Source organism: Cavia porcellus, unplaced genomic scaffold (genome assembly GCF_034190915.1).
Source record: "Cavia porcellus strain 051 isolate PalLab524CR breed Dunkin Hartley unplaced genomic scaffold, mCavPor4.1 scaffold_21, whole genome shotgun sequence".
NCBI lineage: Eukaryota > Metazoa > Chordata > Mammalia > Rodentia > Caviidae > Cavia > Cavia porcellus.
The window spans coordinates 5,961,277-5,982,921 of record NW_026947504.1 but is presented as its reverse complement, the minus strand read 5'-3'; the positions used below and the strand labels follow the sequence as shown (position 1 = coordinate 5,982,921).

The following is a 21,645-nucleotide window of genomic DNA, read 5'->3' as shown; positions in this document are numbered from 1 at the left end:
ACAGGCCTGCAGAATTCTCATCTCCGGCACTGATTCCCTTGAGGGCCCATCCCTGTTTGACTGCATACTGTATTTCTACCTACTTTAGCTGTCTATAATACCAACACTATGGCAGGCTGAGGCAAAAAAGTAACATGTTTAAGCCCAGTCTGGGCAATTTAGTGATTTAATGAGATCATAACTCAAGAAAAAAATACAAAAAAAATTTTAAGGACTGGGAATATAGCTGAGTACAAAAGCCCTGAGTCTAATCCCTAGTGCCACAATAAGCTAAAAATTTTAGAAAGACCCTACTGAGGTAGCATATGTCTATAATCCTAGCATTCAAGAGGTTGAAGCAAGAGGATCATGAATTCAAGGATGCATAGCTATGTAGCAAAACTGTCTCAAAAAGCCAAAAAAAAAAAAAAAAAAAGCCTTTGGAATCTTAAAAATTAGATTTTTAATTTTAAAAAATTAGATTTTTATGAACAACAAATCTTGAGTCTTGTCAGCCCCATTCTCTCCCCTAATAGGGGCTTCTTCTTTGGGTCCTTGATCTGTCTTACAGCCAACTATTTTCCATGTCTAAATGAAAACCTAGAGCAAAACTGACTGCTTTTTAACCTTGCACGATATGACTGCATTATCACTAGAATGTAAATGTCCTATCTAATTAAAGTGACATCTTATTTTGATTCATGCTGCCTGACTTTTCTTTGAGGGTCATCCTGTGTTTCTCTTTTCTCCTATCGGAAGGCAGGTTGTCTGGGTTACTAGGCATTCAGCATAGAATGAAACCTGCTAATTTTCACCACCCCTGGGGACAGAAACATCATCTAATATAATATTTCCTACTCTGCATCCTAGCAAGCTCTGTTGCATCAGACATGAGAGAAGCAACACCGTGTAATGCACTCCAATATAGTGAAGCTAATGCTAAATAGGAAAAGTGGGAATTGCTCCTGAAATCTGCTGCAGGAACATGAAAAATTCCAAGGCGAACAAAAGTGACAAATCCCTGCAGTATGCTACATTTTTATTCCCTGAAAATGGAAGGTGCCACAGCACGATATTCATCTTCAGAGAGATTGAATCAAACATCTTCTGAGTCACCAGGGTTTTTTTTTAAAACTTTGCTTTTAAAATATAAATTTGAAAAAAATATAAATTTTTTAAAAGCCCATAAATTTAATTATGAGTTACATTACAGACTAAATTCTCCCCCAATATTTTTGTTGTTACTGTTGTTGTTTTGCAATGCTGGAAATTGAACCCAGGGCCTTCTTTTTGCCAGGCAGGTACTTGACCACTGAGGTACACCCTCAGCCCAGGATTTTCCCTATAGTTTTCATGGAACCTAAACTACATATAAACAGTTTTAAATATTTTTTATTCTGCTGCCTAAAATAACTGCTGTTACTAATGGATTAGCCTAGTATTATAAACTCATCATCTACATTTATGATCACAGAGGGAAAAGATGATCCTGCTTAGATATGCAGAAGTAGAATCTAGTGATTAATAGTGTATGCTCTGGAGTCATATAGGATGACTTCAAATTCTGGCCTTATTAAATTGCTAAGTAACATCAGGCAACAGATTTAACTTCTGTAAGCCTCAGTCTTCATATCTAAAAAATTCAGTATTTAGGGGCTGGGGATTTAGCTCAGCGGCATAAGCACCTGCCTTGCAAGCAGGCGGTCTGAGTTCAATTCCCTGGTACTGATAAAAAACGAAAAAGACAAAAAAAAAATTCAGTATTTGAGACTATTACATAATATACACAAAACATTTAAGACATTTGAGCCACTTAGCAGTTACTTTTTTTGAGACAAGGTCTTGCTATGTAGTGCAAACTATCCTTGAACTCACTTACCTGGCCCAGGCTGGCCTTGAACTCACAACAATCCTCTTGCCTCAGTTTCCCAAATGCTGGGATTACAGGAGTGTGTCATCACGCCCAACTAGGGATTATTCTAATGAAAATTTCTTTTAATGATTGGCCAATAAATACTTGAAAGTTGAAAGGGTTACCTGTCTTCAAATGTTAAAATAATCATATTAGAACAGTATCTTGGGAGGGACCAAACCCAAGGCCTTGTGTGCACTAAACACACTGTACCACTGAGCTACACCCACAAACCCAGGATACCATTAAAAATATAGCATGCCTAGATATTGGACCCCTTCAGTCTGATAAACATTTACCCTCATACAAATTATGCACCAGCTCCTTTCATTTCCCAGTGTGACACTGAGATACCAACAGAGAAATGAAATACTCTGTGGCATAGTGAACAACTATACCACTTAACTGTGGATCTCACTGTCTCATTTAAACCCTTTTTTCTTAAAATCAGATTCATTTCTTCTAGCCTTCAGGCTGTAAGCCATGTTAATTTGCAAGGCAGTCCAGAAGCTTGTCTTTCACTGGCAAAAACCTTTTGCAGGTTCATGCTTTAGCTACCATATCCCCCTTGTGGCCAAGGAGAGCATTTACAAAGAATGTGGAGAAACTACCAAGAAACTGTCACTTGCTGTTACAGGGTTTCTCTAGGTAGTCTTTTAGGTTGGATTTAAATTTGGGATCCGCCTACCTCAGCCTGCGGTGTGCAGGGGACACAGGCTGAGTCTCGAACACTAAATCTAAAGGGTCTTTAGGTAACACCATTTGATTCCAGCATCCTTTTAATACTGTGGCTTTTCAGTGTACGAAACAAGGAAAAAAAAAAAAAAGCACGCCTTTGTTCCCTCCAAACACAACTCTTCAGAGCAAAACTAGAATGCAGTTACTTCAATTATTTTCCCCTGCCCTCCTCCCTTATCACGTACAAAATAAACCTGTAATGTTTCCATTTTGTTCCAACGTGTAATAGTATTTGTCATTTCTATGGGCTCTTGCATCAGGGTAAATCTCTAGAAGTGGGTCATGAGCCTGTATTTTGATGGCCTGAGGGAATTGGGGAGGAAATATCAAGCAGACTAATGATGATAACCATAGCTGATATTTATGTAAGAGAATGGAGGCTGTTGTTTCAATTCTTAGAATCTCTGTAATCTATGACCAATGTTACCCCGAAAACTACTCAAAGCTGTATGTGAAGACGCTGCTTTAAAGACTGGAAACCCGAAACTCCTTTGGTAAAACGCTGCATAAAATTGTCGAAAAGAACGAACAAAAGGAAGAAAGAAAAAAAAAAAGACAAAATTTCTACGGTCTCCATATCCAAGTATACTTCAAATTATAAACAAACGTTAGCATGAGCATTAGATTCGACATCGGCAAAAAACAGACCCAAACAAAATGGCGCCCTCTATGCAGGCCGGAAGCACGGAAAACGTCCATGCGCGTTGTAAGGAGGCGCCATGGCTCGCCCCCAGCTACGACCAGCCAAATTCGCGTGGGCTTCGGGACACCCAATGAAGGTTGTAGTCTCTTAACACTGTTTTCCGCTCCTCCCGGAGCACGCTAGACACAGGACTTTGGTCAGGTGCCATCTGCGCAAACGCAATAGGCTCCTCCTCCCGCGCAACTGACGCAAGGAGACTGTAATCTATTCGCAGTTTATCCCGTGTGACCTTGAGTCTTTCCGCTGCGAAGGACCGGGCCTATCTTATGTATTGCCTGAATTTACTTCTGTTCCCCTCTTCGCGTCTCACAGATCCCACAGCCTCCACGAATAGAATGAGAGACCAAGGCTTTTTCAATAATCATTTGAAAAGTAAATTATCCGCACTCTGTGTTTTTGAGAGCTGCAGTCAAGTAGTCTCTGCTCAGGCGCGCGGGTGGCTCCTCAGCGGAAGAGCGGGCCTCTGGGCGGCAGTGATGAGTACCCGCCCCTCCACCCCACGTGGTTAGAGGTTTCCAGAATCGTTACCTCCACAGCGTCGAACAGCTTACGGCCCCCTAAACGAGTGTCGCTTTCTCCTGATTTCCTTCGTCTAGCCGCCATGATAAGCGCCAGCCGAGCCGCAGCAGCCCGTCTCGTAGGCGCTGCAGCTTCCCGAGGCACGATCTCCCGCCATCAGGTAAGGAAATGCCAGACTTTCTTGAAGGGCTTTGCTGCCTCCGACCTGAGTGAGGCAGGCCGCTCCTTCAGGGTCAGACTCTGGAGAAATCGGAAGGTGAGAATGGCGGTTAGCGCTGCCAGCGGAAGGCCTTGTTTAGGGTTGTGCCTTGGGACCTGCTGAGTCACACACTTCGAGGTTTGGAGTGTTAACGAATTAAGAGGGAGCAGCAATGACGGCCCGTTCTGTGTCTGGTTAGATCGACTGGGCCACGGGGAGAGCGATGCAGTGTATTGGAAGTCACTGTTTTAGGTTTCCTTTTTACCTGAGCTTAAAAGTGATTCCTTTTCTCATCAACATAGAGTTTAAGGATGCCGTTACTGTGATGAGATAAAGGAAGGAAACATCCTAACAAGCCGAAAATCTAATTCCCACTAAGATATTCGTGATTAGGGACATCTGAAAATCCTAGGTGTAAGATTGTTTCTTGTATGTTTAAAGAAGAATAAAGATCGTGGAGTGGCGACGTTTATCTAAAGTAAAGGTAACATCTTTGGAGAATGAGAATGTAAACTGTCTACTCATGTGGATCTTACTGAAGGCTTGAAAGTGGCCTGGGTTTTTTTTTTTTTTTTTTTTTTTTTTAAAAAGGTCTTTTATACTTGCAGAAAGCCACTAAGACTTTTTTCTAAGTACCCAAAGTTAACAACTATTTTCATTTTTGTAGTCAGTGACTCACCGTGTAGTTCAGGATGGACTCGAACTCTTTGGTGATTCTCCTGCCTCAGCCTCCAGAGTACTGAGATTATGGGCTTGCACCACCAAACCAAGCTAGTAACTACTTTAATTCCATCATAAAGTCAGAGAAAGTATTTATATACTGAGGTTAACCTATGGACTGCTGTTGAGGAGTACCCTGCAATTTTCACTGGGGACACTTTTCTCCCCGGGGAATGTCTTGCAGCTCTAGTTGGTCACAGCTTGAGAAGGGATGCCTATAGGCTTCTAGTTGTGTAGAGTGAAGGATTGTTTCTAAGCATTTTACAACTCACGGAATAGCCTTTCACAAAATACTTGCCTCAAATCTTCATGGAGGGAAGCGTGCCTGTAGTCCCTGCTACTTGGAACACTGAGGCAGAAAGATCACAAGCTTGCTGTCAGCCTAAGCAACATGGCAAGACTCCAAAAACTGGCTCAAGATTAGTAATGTCAAGGTTAAAAAATACTGTTGTGATGTAAGAGAATTTTATATACTCAGTACTTACTTAATTTTGGTTCATTTGAAAAACATTTGCTTTTTCAGTTCCTGTTTTTCATTGACCGCTGGGTAGCAGAGCTACTCAGCGCAGCAAAACTCAGATTTTCATGTTTTCTTAAGAAAAATTGGGGCAGACCCAAATGTAATTGATGGCTAATGCAATTTTTTTTTTTCTTTTTTTAGGATGGCTGGAATGGCCTTAGCCATGAGGCATTTAGATTTGTTTCTAGAAGAGGTTATGCGTAAGTATAACTTCATTTTCTTTGACAGAATACCTACTAAACTCCAAAGTAGTGGTTTTTACATACACGATTAACAACTATTCCATTATAATGAGGTAATGTTACCACTGACATGCCCTATATCAAGTATTTTATGTATTGCCTTCTATCCTTCTGGAGACCACTATTAAAGCGTTTAACCATGGCATTATTTTAAATGTCTTACAGGTCAGAGGCAATCAAGGGTGCAGTTGTTGGTATTGATTTGGGTACTACTAACTCCTGTGTAGCAGTAATGGAGGGTAAACAAGCAAAGGTAAGTATGATTGGAAGCGTTGAATCACTTAGGCAGACCTCATACCCAACCTGAATTATATGCATTTGAACTTAGTTAAGAGGTTCTAAGGTCTGATTTTCATTTTAATAACTGCTCTTGATCTGAGTGTGATTGTATACATCTGCTGGGAGTGTGAGGCATAAGTTTGAGCCCAGCCTGGGCAACAAAGTGATTTAAAAAGACCATATCTCAAGAAAGCCCTGGGGGGGGGCTGGGGATTTATTTTAGCTCAGCGGCAGAAGCACCTGCCTTGCAAGCAGGCGGTTGTGAGTTCGATCCCTGGTACCGATAAAAATTAAAAAAAAGAAAGGCCTGGGGATATAGCTCAGAGTGGAGACCTTGAGTTTAGACCCCAAGAGCATGCAAAGAAGGGAAATGCTTTTCTCCTGCCTCTGCCTCCCAGAATGCTGGAATTCACAGTACTGTATAGGCATGCGTCACCATGCCTGTCCTGGTTTTGGTTTCTTGGGACTTGTGAAGTGAAACTGTTGATGATAGTGGTAACCTTGGGTTCACAAACAATTATAAGGTTCTGGTCATGAACTGAATTGGATGAGAAATAGTCAATTTTTTTTTTTTTTTTTTTTTTTTTTTGTCTTTTTCCTTTTTATCGGTACCGGGGATCGAACTCACGACTGCCTGCTTGCAAGGCAGGCGCTTATGCCGCTGAGCTAAACCCTCAGCCCCGAGAAATAGTCAAATTTAATGGTTAGGTTCAATGTTGATCTTGATGAGAAATTTGATTTGTTTCTTGTCCAATTCAGTTTGCAACCAGCATTGTGGAATTAAGTTTGTGGACCAAGGTACCACTATAATTGAATGGATTTGATATCCCATAGTATGACTTAAGTTTGTTCTCCTGGGATAGAGGTGAGACTTTTACAAGGACTTGGAATGTCTTGGAGTATAATCAGAGTCTTGTAGTTTTTTATAAGTCACCTGAACCAGATGAGAAGTTCAGTTCAGAAGCAAACAGAAGTCCACATCTAAGAGTTCTTTCTGGGTAAAGACTTATTCTGAAGCCTTCTTACTCTACGTGAAACCTTTATTCCCTCTGGGTTTTTAGCAAGATTGAGAGCACCTGGGGTTCTAGAATCTTGCTTCTTCCATTCATGAACATCTGTGCCTTCCCTTCCCTGATGCTTCCCTCTACAATGACTTGAACTGTGTCCAAGACTGTTTTCTCATGTATTTGATATTAACAAGAAAATCCCTCCTTTAGCTCTATTTTATGCTTTCTGTCATTTTTTCAGTAAGCCTGAAATTTGTAGACACCACTAATTTTAAATTTTAATCTCCATGTGGAAGGAAATACTTTTTCCAACACTGAGTTGAAAAACCTGATCAATAGTTTTAGTCACAATGTTTTGTTACTGTGAATTGTTTCAACATAAGAGCTAGGGCTGGACTGTAACAATAAAGACTAAAAATACTAAGATACATTAAATATATCAATAGTAAGTATTAACAGTGAACATTCGCTGTAGTAAAGCATGCTAATTATTGCTCTTCTGAAGCATTTATTTTGTTATTTGGATTCTGTTTAAACAGCTGCTAAAAAGATGCCACTGATTAGGATCTTACTCTTTGTCTTATATTGGGAATTTTAGGTACTGGAGAATGCTGAAGGTGCCAGAACCACCCCTTCTGTTGTTGCCTTTACAGCAGATGGGGAACGACTTGTTGGCATGCCAGCAAAGCGACAGGCTGTCACCAACCCTAACAATACTTTCTACGCCACCAAGCGCCTCATTGGCCGACGTTACGATGACCCTGAAGTACAGAAAGACATGTGAGTCAATAGCAGAAAGTTCTTTATAAGGGTCATCCAGAGCTTTTTTTTTTTTTTTTAAAGCACTTTTAACCGGGTCTTGGTTTAGTCATTTTATGTATTGACCCTGGGGGGGACCCATCCTCCTGCCAGAAGAGTAACTCCTTTTAATTTAAAGGAAAAGAAAAAAACTGTGCATGGTGGTTTGTGCCTATAATCCCAGCACTTGGGAGGTTGAAGCAGGAAAGTAATAGGCCAGCCACGATCTACATAGTGAGACTTCTCCAAAAAAATCTCCCTAAAGGCTCGTTTTGTTTTCATATATTAGGTCTTTGCTATATGTTGATATGATGTATAAGGCTTGTGAAGCATTTCTGGACTTCGAAGTGCTGCATGAGTAAGACAAATAATAGCAAACTTCCATCATACATAGGTATATAACACACAGAGAAAAGAATACTTAATTTTCCTGAGATATATATATATATATAGCTCAGTGGCACAGCACCTGCCTGGCAAGCTTAATGTCCGGGGTTTAATTCCCAGGACACACACACACACAAAGAATACTTGGTTTTCCTTTGTTTCATGTTCTAAAACACTGGAAATAGGGCTGGTGATTGCAGCTGAGCAGTAGAGCACTCGCCTACACATGCAAGGCCCTGGGTTCAATCCCCAGCACCACAAGAAATATATAAGCACAGCAAGCACAGGTAGATTTTTTTCCTGTTGAGTTATTTTCCTTTTTTTTTTTTTTTTTTTTTTTTTTTTTTACTTCCTTTTACAAACTGCTTTGTTATAAATATAATATGAATTCTATATACATGAATCATGGGGACAGGCTTTTTCTAGGTAACTTAATAGTTCAAGGTTTATCTTGTAATGTGTGTTAGTACTTCATTTCTTTTTCTGGCCAAATAGTATTCTGCACAGATAAATACATTTTTTTTGTTCATTTGTCAGTTGATGGACATTATGTTGCTATATCCATTCATATATGGATTTTTGTGTGAAGGTATTTTCATTTCTCTCCTTCAGAGATAAATGCTGAGTTATATGGTAGTTTTCATTCTTAAAGGAACCTGCAAGGCTGCTTGCAAAGTAGCTGCAAAATTGGTGGGAAATAATACTTAGAATTCAGTAGGATGATGTTTTTACACATTTGTGATTCTCTTGGCAGTGTCTCTGTAGGGTGGAGAATAGCCATTCATGATGTATGATAAGTTTGTTACAGTAGTTTGCATTGGCCAGTTTTCTCATAATTTTTGTCTTTCAGTAAAAATGTTCCTTTTAAAATTGTCCGTGCCTCCAATGGTGATGCCTGGGTTGAGGCTCATGGAAAACTCTATTCTCCAAGTCAGATTGGAGCATTTGTGTTGATGAAGATGAAAGAGACTGCAGGTGAGTGGATTTAGTTCAATTCTGGACAATTTCCTTTCATGCTACTAGCTCCATACCCTGCTCTTCTGTAGATGAGGTTGTGCTATCTTTCTTACAGTTACTCTAGGAATAAGAAGTTTGTTAGTTTTCATATTTAACATGCAGATTGCATAACTTCAGATTTTCTTAATGGTGCGTGGCTTGTTTATTTTTTGCAATATGGGGTAATGTTCTATATTGAAAGGCAGACGCCTGCACATTAAACCTTTATCCATATTAAGCAAAACTTAGAACTTCCATTAAACTAGTGGCTGTAGTCTAAAGGTTGTTGTGAATCTTCACCAAAATGTTAGAAGGTGAGATACTGACTTTTGAAAAAGTGTCTTTAGTTAGAATGTTTTTCTATAAGGTTTCTATGTGTTACTTGCTAAGAAACTAATGGTTATTTCTATGACACTTTTAAGAGGATACCCAAGTTGTATGTTTCCTATTTTATCTAGTATAATACTGTAATTGAATTGCATTCTTGATTCTTTTCCAGAAAATTACTTGGGACATACTGCAAAAAATGCTGTGATCACAGTCCCTGCTTATTTCAATGACTCACAGAGACAGGTGAGGTCATTATCTTCCTTAGAAAATAAGAAATGGTGGTATACCAGGGATGTAGCTCAACAGCACAGCGCTTGCCTGGCAAGCTTGAGGTTCTGAGTTCAATTCCCAGTATGGGGGGAGGGTACCTGAGACATAAAGGTGAAAATGCTTTTGTCTTTGCTCTAGGCTACTAAGGATGCTGGCCAGATATCTGGACTGAATGTGCTTCGGGTGATTAATGAACCAACAGCTGCTGCTCTGGCCTATGGTCTGGATAAATCTGAAGACAAAATGTAAGTTTGTACAGAAAGTTCTAAATGAATGTGTCAAAATAAGTTCATGCAACTCTGAGATTTTTTTTCCAGAGATTTATTCTGAGTCATTTTTATATGGTACTGATTGGGCTTTCTACTCATATTATAAATATATGTTCTAGGACCAAGGATATAGCACAGCACCTGCCTGGCAAGTGCAAGGTCCTGAGTTCAGTTCCTGGTTCCATCACCTCACCCCTGCCCTTCCAAAAGTTCTAGACACTAAATAAAAATACATGTTCTTTACCTTCTTCAGGACATTTTCAGTCATGCTTGTAGTAAACCAGCAGTCTGGAAGGATAAAGCAGATGAATTGCAAGTTGAGCCTGTTTAGTGACACCCTGTTTTATATTGTTCATATAGATGTATGTGTGTATATATATGTATATATATATAGTATTTTAATTCTGTCTTGAAGTAGAAAAGAACTGGGGATGTCAGTGTAAAGGCCCTGGATTCAATCCCCAATACTGCTGTTGCTGTGCCCCACGGCCCCCCCTCAAAAAAGACTACATTTAAGATCATCCCATCATGTACTTTGAGACGTTGGTTCTGTTGCTACACATATTGGCAAATATTCCTTCAAAACATAGTTGAATGTTGTCAGTTTTAAGAACCAAATTAATTTCAGGTCTGTGTACATACGTGTGTTACCTGTTAGGGCTATTTATTAACAAATACATCACTTAAGCAGGTACAGATTTTTTAATTGAACCTTTGAAAAATTGGTAAGTACTCTTTTGGTTATTGAAATTCATCCCCTTGTGATGGGTTTTCACTAAGGTGCTTTATATATGCGTAAGGTGCTTTATGTATGTGTGTATGTATTTATTTATTTATTTTTGCTTTTAGCATTGCTGTATATGATTTAGGTGGTGGAACTTTTGATATTTCTATCCTGGAAATTCAGAAAGGAGTATTTGAAGTGAAATCTACCAATGGAGACACCTTCTTAGGTGGTGAAGACTTTGACCAAGCCTTGTTACGACACATTGTGAAGGAGTTCAAGAGAGAGGTTAGTAATCATTGTGGTTAAATGTGTAGGAATTGGGATGTTGATGATTTTTGTTCAGATCATTGTTTGGTTTCAAAACTTTGTTCTTAATTGAAAGTAAAATAAATTGAATTATAGGTTGATGAGTGAACTGCGTTGGTTTTGGTAGCTTTAGATTGGGAATAAACATTTGAAATATATGGCACTCAGTGTACAATATTGGAAAGGCAATTTTAGGAATTCTTCTCACTTTTAATTAGAACTTTACAACTGGAAAGAGCTGTCAGTTCAGTTGTCTGACTCCAAGCAGATAAATATGTTTTTAAAATAGGTTATGAAATAGTTTTGAGACAGGGTATCACTCTATTCTGGCTGGCTTTGAACTCAACTGTGTAGTGTAGGCTAGCCTCAAATTCACATCAGTCCTCCTTTCTCAGCCTCCCAAGTACACCCCTGGCTCCCCTATACATTTTTTTTTTCTTCCTTTTCTTTTTTTTTTTTTTCCCCTTTTTGGCCCCTATAGACTTTCAAGAGTAATACAGTGTAGCTGATAATTGCTTATGAAAGTGTAGCTCTATTTTGTATTCTGCCTTGTTACTGCAGTTTAAGTAGTACTCATCACCTGGCTGATCACCGGTATTGTCTCTTTACTTTGTAGACAGGGGTTGATTTGACCAAAGACAACATGGCACTTCAAAGGGTGCGGGAAGCAGCTGAGAAGGCCAAATGTGAACTCTCTTCATCTGTGCAGGTGAGATGTTGAAAACTCCCAGCAGCCTTGATGAGTATTTTATTTTTAGCCTGAGTTTATTTGAATGGCCTATTCCTTTTAATTTTCTTGTTTAGTAAGAACCTGTGCCATGAGAGTTAGAGTGATGTAGTTATCAGTTCATTTTCAAACACCAAAATCAGAGGTTTTGATACTAGAGTCAGATGGTGAGATTTGAATGACAGGCTTGCGTGTATAAACAGTAGTAATAGTAATAGTGTATAAACCAATATGTGCAAGGCCCTTAGATTGATTTCCAGCACTCAAAAAAAATACTTAGTCGAGGTGCTGGGGATCAACTTGGGCTTCATGTTGAACTATATACCCCTACCCTAAAGTGCTGATTTAAAAACTTAGTCGAGGGCTAGAGATACAGCTCAGAGGCAGAAAGTTTACTTAGCATGTACAAGGCCCTGAGTGCAATCCTGTGTACCAAACAAGTCTAGGAAATGCATAGAATTGGAATTACTAGCTTAGAATACTTACCTTCGCTTAATTGAATATACTTCTTTGTGAATCTCTTGACATGGCTGTTCATTTAATAATTTCAGTCACCAGTTTGAAACATGAGGTTTGGGAAGGTGAACATTTAATACTTGTCAAACCAGAAGAGATACAGAATAGGGGTTAAGTATGTTATTTCTCAGGGGCTGGAGGTAGGTAGCTCATCGGTAGTATGCGTGAAATCCCAGTTTCAATTCTTAGCACTGAGAAACAGATACTTCTGCAGGCAGATCACTAGGGTTCCTTATTTCAGCACTTAATGATCTGTGTTGTTTGCTGGGTTTTTGGTTTTGGGGTTTTTTTTTTTTTTGGTCTTTTTGATACAGGGTTTCTTTACGCAGTTCAAGTTCAGGCTGGCCATGTGTTCACTTTGTAGCCCAGGCCGATCTTGAACTTACAATGATCCTCCAGCCTCAGCCTCTTGAGTACTAGGATTCTAGGCATGTGCCACCACACCCAGCTGATCTGTGTGGTCTTAGGAACTGTTCAACATCTGTGTTTTCTTAGCTACAAAATAAGTAGTGTTTGTACCTTCCCTGTTGGAATTTTGATTGCTAGATTAATAATTTTTTAGGGAGGTATACAGCAAAAATATAAATTACTATTGGTGTAACAACTGATAAAAAGAATTAGGTTTATAATCACAGGGAATCTGACAGGTATTTTTTACAACAAGGATACTGGGTGGGGATTTAGCTCAGTGGCATAAGTGCCTGCGTTGCAAGTGTGAAGTCCTGAGTTCAATCCCTGTTGCTGATTAAAAAAAAAGAATGTAACAAGGATACTTTGGGAATTGTCTAATATTCTCAAGTCACACATTACCAGATCCCAACGTCATATCAGGATTTGGTATTTATTAAATGCCAAATGTTGCATGGTGGAGCCAATAACTTTCTGTAGATATAATAGTAATACTAGTTTCTGCACATCTAATAAGCACAGACAGTACTTCTGTAGCTTTCTTAAGTCTGTTAAATTCCTGGAACAGATAAAGCCTAGAACTGTTAATGAATTTTTGATTGAGAGCATATTTTAAAATATTTTCTTCATGTACATGGGGTATTTTTTGAACTTGGTGAAAGAAAACGGTAGTGAAATTCTTAGTATTAATACTAAAATAGTTCCTGAATAAGGATCTTCCCCACTCTTTTCTACTCCATTATTATTAACCCTTTAATACTCTACTCCCAGGGTTTGGGATTTAGCTCAGCAGCATAAGCGCCAAGTTTGCAAATGTGCTGTCGTGAGTTCAATCCCCAGTACAAAAAATTTTTTTAAATAAAAAAATAAAATAAGATAATCTGCCAGCATCACTTAGGCAACACCTGTTTACATACTCACTATCAAGCATTACTTAGGTGTCATTTCAGTCAGTCAATTTTTTGTATGTATGTATGTATGTGTGTGGGGGGGGTGGTTTGTTTGTTTGTTTTTTGGGGGTTTTTTTTGGTCTTTTTCCTTTTTATTGGTCCCGGGAATTGAACTCACAACTGCCTGCTTGCAAGGCAGGCTCTTATGTTGCTGAGCTAAATCCCCAGCCCCTCAGTCAGTCATTTTTGTATTCATAAAATTGTCACTTGTATATTTCCTGTTCTATTATTTTATAAAAATTTGAAAATGCAGGTTATGGTCATCCTGTATTGAAATCATTGAACTGATAAGTGGTTAATGTCTGTTGACTTTATAACCACTGTTTTTGTTGTTTGGTGGGTTGTTTTTGTTTTTGTCTTGGACACAAAGTCCACTATGCAGTTCAGGCTGTCTTGAACTCACAACGGTCCTCCTGCCTCAGCTTCTCAAGTGCAGGGCTTACAGGCATATGCCACCACACCCGGCTTAACTGTTGTTGGTCTCTCCACTCACATGCATTCAAATATTTCTTTTGCAGACTGACATCAACTTGCCATATCTTACAATGGATGCTTCTGGGCCCAAACATTTGAATATGAAGCTGACCCGTGCTCAGTTTGAGGGAATTGTCACTGATCTAATCAAGAGGACTATTGCTCCATGCCAGAAAGCTATGCAGGATGCAGAAGTCAGCAAGAGTGACATAGGGGAAGTGATTCTTGTTGGTGGCATGACGAGGATGCCCAAGGTAAGGACTTGACAGGTTTTTTTTGTGTGTACCAGGAATCAAACTCCCAGATTCATGCTTGCCAGGCAGATGCCATGTCACTGAGCTATATCCCTGGCTCTTGACAGAATTCTTGTCAGGGAGGAAAAAAAACCAATACACAATGTATTCTTAGGGAAGTTAGCTTATGTGGATAAATATTTGGCCCATTCTTCAAGAGTGACTTAAAAGGATGGTGAGATTCTGTTCTCACTAGTTTTTAATTTTTTTAGTTAAACGGTATAAGAAAAAGGGTTAAGGATGGTCACAGTATCTTTAAAGGCATTAGCAGAAGCCAGGAATTTAGCTCAGTGGCATAAGTGCCTGCCTGAAAAGCGCGAGGTTGTGAGTTCGATCCCGATGCAAAGCAAAAAACATAAGCCTCTGTAGAGGCATTAGCAGAAAGAATCCTGAACTCAATGTTGTAAAATTTTAGGAATGGAAACAAAGCATGAGGTCAGAGATAATGTAAAATCTCTGTACAAACACAGCCTAGTTCCTGTGATTTCTTTTTGCCTATCTTCAATAAAGATTTGTGCAGTGATGCATTTTATTCAACACATCATTCTCAAAGTACAGAAGTGTGGAAAACTTAATGACTGAGCACAGACTTATTGAAGATGCAGTTCTTGGCAGCCTGAATAGAATTATCGTGTTCCTGAGTGAGCTGCCTTAATATTTTTAGTTGTTCAATTAAAATATTTGGGAAAATGAGTACAGAATAAACCCATGATAAAAGGCTCTGGATCAAGAGGACAAATTATGTTAACAAATTATCCAGGATGCTAACTAGTAGGTTAGCACTAATAAATAGGATGGAAGAAAATACTTTATGGTAGCCCAGTAGTACAGAATTACTTCTGCTACCTCATTTAAAAGGCCTTTGTAAGTCTTCCTATTTAAAACAATTTAATGTGTGGAAAAACAGGTAAGAAAACTGAAACAAATGCTTTCCAAATTTAAAAAGGCAGTGATTAGAGCATGTGTTTTTAGATCAGTAAGAATTCGACTGTGGGGCTAGGGATTTAGCTCAGCAGCATAAGTGCCTGCCTTGCAAGTGCACGGTTGTGAGTTTGATCCTAAGTGCTGGGTAACAAGTTCTTTCTACTTAATACTCAGGTTCAGCAGACTGTACAGGATCTTTTTGGCCGAGCTCCAAGTAAAGCTGTCAATCCTGATGAAGCTGTAGCCATTGGAGCTGCAATTCAGGGAGGTGTGTTGGCTGGTGATGTCACAGATGTGCTGCTCCTGGATGTCACTCCTCTGTCCCTGGGTATTGAGACTCTGGGAGGTGTCTTTACCAAACTTATTAACAGGAATACCACTATTCCAACCAAGAAGAGCCAGGTAAGAGTACCATTCTTTCCAAGCTCATCACAGAAGTATTAGGGTCTGCAAGAGGTGTGATTGCAGACATGTTGGCACTTTCTGCCTCTCATTAAAAAGTCACTTCCACCAGCTATGGCCCATGCTGTAATCCTAGCACACAAGAGACTAAGAAAGACAGAAGGATAACCTCGAATTCTAAGTCAGCCTGAACTACATAGTGAGACCTTTTCTCAAAAACAGAGTTACTTTATGTTTGTAGACTACACTTGTTGACTCTTGGTGGGTGAGAATCTTGTCAGATTTTTTGATTTTTGGAAACAGGGTCTTGCTGTGTAGTTTAGGCTAGCCTTGAACTCACTATGTAGATGTAGCACAGGCTGATCCTGAACTCAAAGCAATCTTCCTACCTCAGTCTCTCCAGTGCTGGGATTACAGGCATGTACTACTACAGCTGGTTGAGAAACTTGTCTTTTCTTGTTGTTCCTAGAAGAGTTCTTATGTCTGCAGTGATGATTTTAGAGAAGACATGAATAGTCTTGGCTTCTAAAAAGTCTCATTATTTGGTACCAGTTTTACTGCAGTCTTGGCTGAAACCATGGGACTGTGCCAATCTTCTGGGACATCATGAGGTTGTATAGGGCTAAGATACTAAGCAGGGCTGTTTGGGCATGGTTTGGTCTTAGATTAGGAATTTAATGACCTTTTTAGTCTTGACATTTTTTTGAATATTAGCTGCAGTTGTGTTTGTGCAATGATGTATTTGTCAACACATCATTCTGAAAAAAAAATTATGTGATGACTTCTGTGACTGAGCACAAGATACATCTGCCACTGATCCTTGCTTTCCCAGATTACTGTGCTTCAACATTTTGGTTCCTTGTCTTGGTCCCTTTTGTGCGTATGTTGCACCTTTGTACAGAGCATTTGCTTTGTTGAAACAACAGCTATTTTGTGCATTTGCTATACTAATCCTATTCCTAGTCCCTTTAAAGACATAAGCCTTTGTTTTGAGCATAACATATATTAGGACCCTTCCAGTGTTACAATCTGAATGTTTTTCTGATTTGTTCTTCTTTATAAGGAGAACAGTTTTAATCAGATTGCCAACACAGGAAGTTTTTTGTTTTTTGTTTTTTTTTCTCTTCAGGTATTTTCTACTGCTGCTGATGGACAGACTCAAGTGGAGATTAAAGTGTGTCAGGGTGAGAGAGAGATGGCTGGAGACAACAAGCTTCTTGGACAGTTTACTTTGGTAGGTGTTGTGAACTTTAATATTGTTCCACATGCTCTTCATTAGACAGTATTCCAGTGCCTATAAATTGCTGGTATACATATTATACGTACCATGTTACTCCAAGGAAATTATGCAGGTGAATTCTTCACTTTAGTAAGCTTGCTTATGCCTTGCTTTAAGAATTTCAAAAAATTTCTAAATGCTTAGAACAATGCTAACTCTTTTCTTCTTCTGATTAATCATTTGAGGTTTTGTTTTGTTTTGTACTGGGGAATCAAACTTACAGCTTTGCACTTGCCAGGCAGGCACATATGCCACTGAGCTAAATCCCCAGCCCTGATTTTGGTACTTCTCATCAGCACTGCTTGATGGCTGTTGCTGTTAAGAGCTGTAGTAGGGGAGGCCAGGGATGTAGCTCAGCAGGGCAGGGGTCTACTTGGCAAGCGCAAGGTCCTGAGTTTGATTCCTAGTACCCTCTCCAAAAAAGAACTATAGTGGGGTGCTTTCGCTGTCTTTGGGGACTTACAGACATCATGGTCATTGTAGAGTCCCTGTTGATTTCAGAGAGCAGTGAATTTACTACCCTCACTTGTAAGTTTATAAACTTGTGTTTTTGTACATTATGTGAAAATACCACTTATTCTCCCTAGGAAACAAGTGGTTTGTTTACTTGACCACATCAACTTGATAGTAATAGCATTGGGCCTCTCTGACAAGAGCATACTGAGGATATTTGTTCACTTATTTATTTTAGGTTGGCATCCCCCCAGCTCCTCGTGGAGTACCTCAGATTGAAGTTACATTTGACATTGATGCCAATGGGATTGTACATGTTTCTGCTAAAGATAAGGGTACAGGACGTGAGCAGCAGAGTAAGTCTTCATTCATTAGACTGTAAGATTAAGGCAAGACCCCTGTTGGGAAAGAGATCATTTTTCTGGTATGTCCATTCTGAGGGGAAGGTTTCTCTTTGCCTCTTTTCAGTTACCAGATTTGCTTTCTATAAGTAATGTTTGTGTAGGGTTCAGAAAACCACACAGACAAAAAGTATCTGGATTGAAGTTTCAATAGACAGGAAACTCAGTTGATAATCATTTTTTATTACAGTTGTAATCCAGTCTTCTGGTGGTTTAAGCAAAGATGATATTGAAAATATGGTTAAAAATGCAGAGAAATATGCTGAGGAAGACCGGCGAAAGAAGGTAATTTTGCCTCTTAGTTTTGTAATCTTAGCAAAGTTGGGACATGAAGTTGGAATTTGGATGTGATACTTTCTTCATATTTTCTTCCTATCTACCTTTTTTGCCCTTTTGCTTATGTGTGGAATGTCTTTTTTTCTTTGCCAAGACTGATTCATGTTGGTGAGGCTGTCCTGGGCTCAAATGATCTTTCTGCTCTAGCTTCCAGTGCAACACAGCACCTGGCATGAAATGTTTTTGTTTAGTCTTCACATGTTTACAGACAACATCTCAAAGTTCTCCCATACTTTCTCAAACCAGTGATTTCTCACTTTCACTAATTTTACTTTGTACAAAAGATAGCTCATGGTCTTGCTCAGCATGAACATTCAGCAAACTGATTAATTGCAGTCACTTATATTAAACTTCTAATTTTTCTAAGGAACGAGTTGAAGCAGTTAATATGGCTGAAGGAATAATTCATGACACTGAAACAAAGATGGAAGAGTTCAAGGACCAACTGCCTGCTGATGAGGTGAGTTTTAATTCAACTCAGGAAATTGAAAACTGAAATTCATTTTTATGTGAATCTTGACATAAGGATTCAGGTTGTAAAACATTCTGAATATTATTGCTGCATGTAATGAGATAGAATTGGAAACATGGAAATTTTTGTTTTGTTTTAAGTGTAACAAGCTAAAGGAAGAGATTTCCAAAATGAGGGAGCTCCTGGCTCGAAAAGACAGTGAAACAGGAGAAAACATCAGACAGGCAGCCTCCTCTCTCCAACAGGCATCACTGAAGCTCTTTGAAATGGCATATAAAAAGGTACAGGGCTGAAGGGTGGGTTGGTCCTAATTTGATTTTTTGTTGTAACTGCTCCTAATTAATGTCACTAGTGGCTCCTGCTCTTTCCATAATTATATGGAATTGAGAAATTATTAAGAGTTAGAAATACCATCATGCTTTCTTGACTACTTTGAGCATGGGAAGTGTGTTCAAAAGAGAAGCCATCCCTTGAGCTGGGCATGGTGGCTCACGCCTGTAATCCCAGCACTCGGAGGCTGAGGCAGGAGGATCACTGCAAATTTGAGACCAGCCTGGGCTACAAAGTGAGCTCAAGGCCAGCCTGAACTGCATAGTGAGATCCTGTCTCAAAAAGACAAAAAAAAAAAAAAAGAGAGAGAGAGAGAAGCCATCCCAGGAAACATCAATGCTGTAGGGCCAAGGAGTGAAATAAAAAAGGACACAGGATTAGGTATACATTGCTTCTATGTTTTTGGTGTTAATCAGAGAGCAGACCATTGCTTAATATTGAAGTGTGTGCTTCTCAAATGTTTTAACAGATGGCATCTGAAAGAGAAGGTTCTGGAAGTTCTGGCACTGGGGATCAAAAGGAAGATCAAAAGGAAGAGAAACAATAATAGCAATACATTTTGGAGTCAAAAGGACAACATAGTATGAAGCTTGGGAGTAGCAGAACTTCCTGAGCAGAAATGGGCAAACAATCTTTACTGTGTTTTTGCAGTATTCTATATATAATTTCCTTAATATGTAAATGTAGTGACTATTAGTGAATGATCATTTAATGGATAATTCTAATAGCAGAGTTCACAGTGTTCTGGTCCTAGCCTGTCATTTTTCAGTTGCATGTAAAAGGGGAATAGGACAATTTATTACTGATCATTATAAAGACTTGGCATTGGTTTATGCTGGAGGAGCCATATTTTTGAAGGGTGAAATGATCTCACATTTAATGAAAGAGATGAACCATGAATTTGGAAGGGAGGCTATATGGGAATGAAGATCTTTCTTGTCCCAGAAGACTGCTACAAAGAATGAACTTATTTACATGGGGTCCTTCAACTAAGGCCTTGCAGACAAGCCAGCTACCTATGCCAGATAGACGGGGCAAAAGAAGCTAAGTCAATAGAAAATTAAGCTGTTTGTTAGGTATAGCTTTTAAAACAAGGCCTTGATGAAGTCCCTGATATTCTTAAGGCATACTTTTTTAGCTACCTGTTGGCCTGTGTCTGGCACCTTGATTGTTTTTGATCCATTCTGGATTTTTTTTTTTTTTAAATAAACATGAAAAGACCTCAATCTCTTCTGTTTATGAGGGGTGAGGCAATTAGTTTGAGGGATTAAATGTATACCTCTTACATTTCCCCAAGGATGGGAGGAATTTAGTAATAATGACTAAAAATGCAAATTTTAAGATTTAGAAGGACTAGTACAATGTGCTACTATAGGCAAATCTGGTTCCGAGGCCGGAAGTGGTGGTGCATGTCTGTAGTCCTAGCACTTGGGAAGTTGAAGCAGGAAGATGGCTGTGCAAGGCTAGCCTCGATTACACAGAGAGACCCTGTCTCAAAAAAAAGAAAGAAATCTGGTTATAAGATTTTCTATTAACAATGAAAACCAAGGCTGCCATTTATATGCTGTTTTCAGCTACAACAAAAACAAAGCAGAACTGACTTCAGTTAAGGAAAATTAGTAGTCCCAAAATACAATTCAGTGACTCAAGAACCTTGATTCCTTGGCTTGCCCTAAATTTTTCTTTAAAAATTTTTATTCTCATTAGAACATGTTTTTTGTAGTACATAACTATTTGTTATGGAGAGTTATTCCCTTCTCCCAGTTTTCTCAAATAGTGTTGATGCCTTAAGTTAGAAAGGTGACCACATCATTATATCCCATGAAATACTATTTCTCAAGTCTCCCTGTAGACTTCATATTTCATGGACACTTGAGAAGATGGGCTTAGACTGATAAATCTTTTAATGTCTTATAATGGCATTTAGAAATCAATTCCTACTTTTTAAGGGCAACTAAGAACTGAGCTTAATGCTCTATGAAGAAAGTAGTTCACATATGGTAATGACATGCCTGGAAAATTCACTGCTTATTAATGCCCATATGAAAATGTCTCAGGATTTATGTGAAAAATAAAACCTAGGCTCATTTTTAGCCACATGAACATTTGATGGAAAAATTGAACAATAATTCTTAATTATGAAGGATTGTCTTGTGTGTGTTGTGTTAGAATATACTTAGCATTTCTGGTTGGATCTTTGCAACTAAATTCTTCTACTGTGCTCCAAGCAGTATGCTGCTAAAAACATCCTCCAAGATTGCCCAGGGCACCCCAATTGAGAAGCAGAATATATTAGTCCACGTTTATTCTCAGTATCCAAGGAACCCCAAGCATCCTCTGAGTAGCATTTTGAATTGTTTTAGAAAAAAGGGATAAAAGCTGCAGGAAGCCCTAACTGCCCAAGGTGTGCAGTGGATACAAGTGAATATCCACTATGTCACTTACCTACTATGAAGCTAATAGTCAGTAGGGCATTATTTAGTGTGAGTTTCACTATAAGGAATCAGCTAACAATTATGGGTCTTGAGAAATCCTACTGCCTAGAGATGCTGAAACCTGAAAGATGTAAACCCTGTGCTTCAGAAGAAGCAAGCACAGAATTCCAACCTAACCTTGCTTTGTGTTTTGCTTCAGCCCTTGTCCAGTAAAATACCCATACCTTTTGGGCAGAGTCAACTGCTTTAAAGTCTCCTTTTGTTGTTTGATGAGATCCCAGAAGTAATCACATTTTCCTCTAACACCAACCTACTTCTCTTGATCTTTTTAGCTCCAAAACAAC

General features: G+C 39.0%; 1 protein-coding gene and 2 non-coding genes across 3 annotated transcripts; all 3 read left to right on the top strand.

Annotated features, from left to right (window-relative positions):
• The first annotated feature begins 3,810 nt into the window (after positions 1 to 3,810).
• On the top strand, positions 3,811 to 21,542 carry Hspa9 (heat shock protein family A (Hsp70) member 9). Its single transcript, XM_003477402.5, has 17 exons — positions 3,811 to 4,011; positions 5,432 to 5,490; positions 5,698 to 5,785; positions 7,417 to 7,598; positions 8,854 to 8,978; positions 9,499 to 9,572; positions 9,738 to 9,844; positions 10,718 to 10,880; positions 11,518 to 11,610; positions 14,021 to 14,230; positions 15,368 to 15,595; positions 16,725 to 16,829; positions 17,566 to 17,683; positions 17,919 to 18,013; positions 18,432 to 18,524; positions 18,677 to 18,817; positions 19,336 to 21,542. Exons 1-17 carry the CDS (start codon positions 3,934 to 3,936, stop codon positions 19,411 to 19,413), a joined length of 2,037 nt encoding a protein of 678 aa, XP_003477450.1. The 5' UTR covers positions 3,811 to 3,933; the 3' UTR covers positions 19,414 to 21,542.
• LOC111753798 (small nucleolar RNA SNORD63) lies at positions 14,784 to 14,856 on the top strand. The gene has a single exon (XR_002788581.1). It is a non-coding gene; the product is annotated as a small nucleolar RNA SNORD63 (small nucleolar RNA).
• On the top strand, positions 16,324 to 16,394 carry LOC111753799 (small nucleolar RNA SNORD63). The gene has a single exon (XR_002788582.1). It is a non-coding gene; the product is annotated as a small nucleolar RNA SNORD63 (small nucleolar RNA).
• Positions 21,543 to 21,645: the final 103 nt, after the last annotated feature.

Bases quoted from the DNA above. Each gene is read 5' to 3' on its own strand.
- Hspa9 (XM_003477402.5), top strand. From the start codon at position 3,934: ATGATAAGCGCCAGCCGAGCCGCAGCAGCCCGTCTCGTAGGCGCTGCA. The intron at 9,845-10,717 runs GTAAGTTTGTAC...TTTTGCTTTTAG, and splicing joins GATAAATCTGAAGACAAAAT to CATTGCTGTATATGATTTAG. The intron at 15,596-16,724 runs GTAAGAGTACCA...TTTTCTCTTCAG, and splicing joins TTCCAACCAAGAAGAGCCAG to GTATTTTCTACTGCTGCTGA.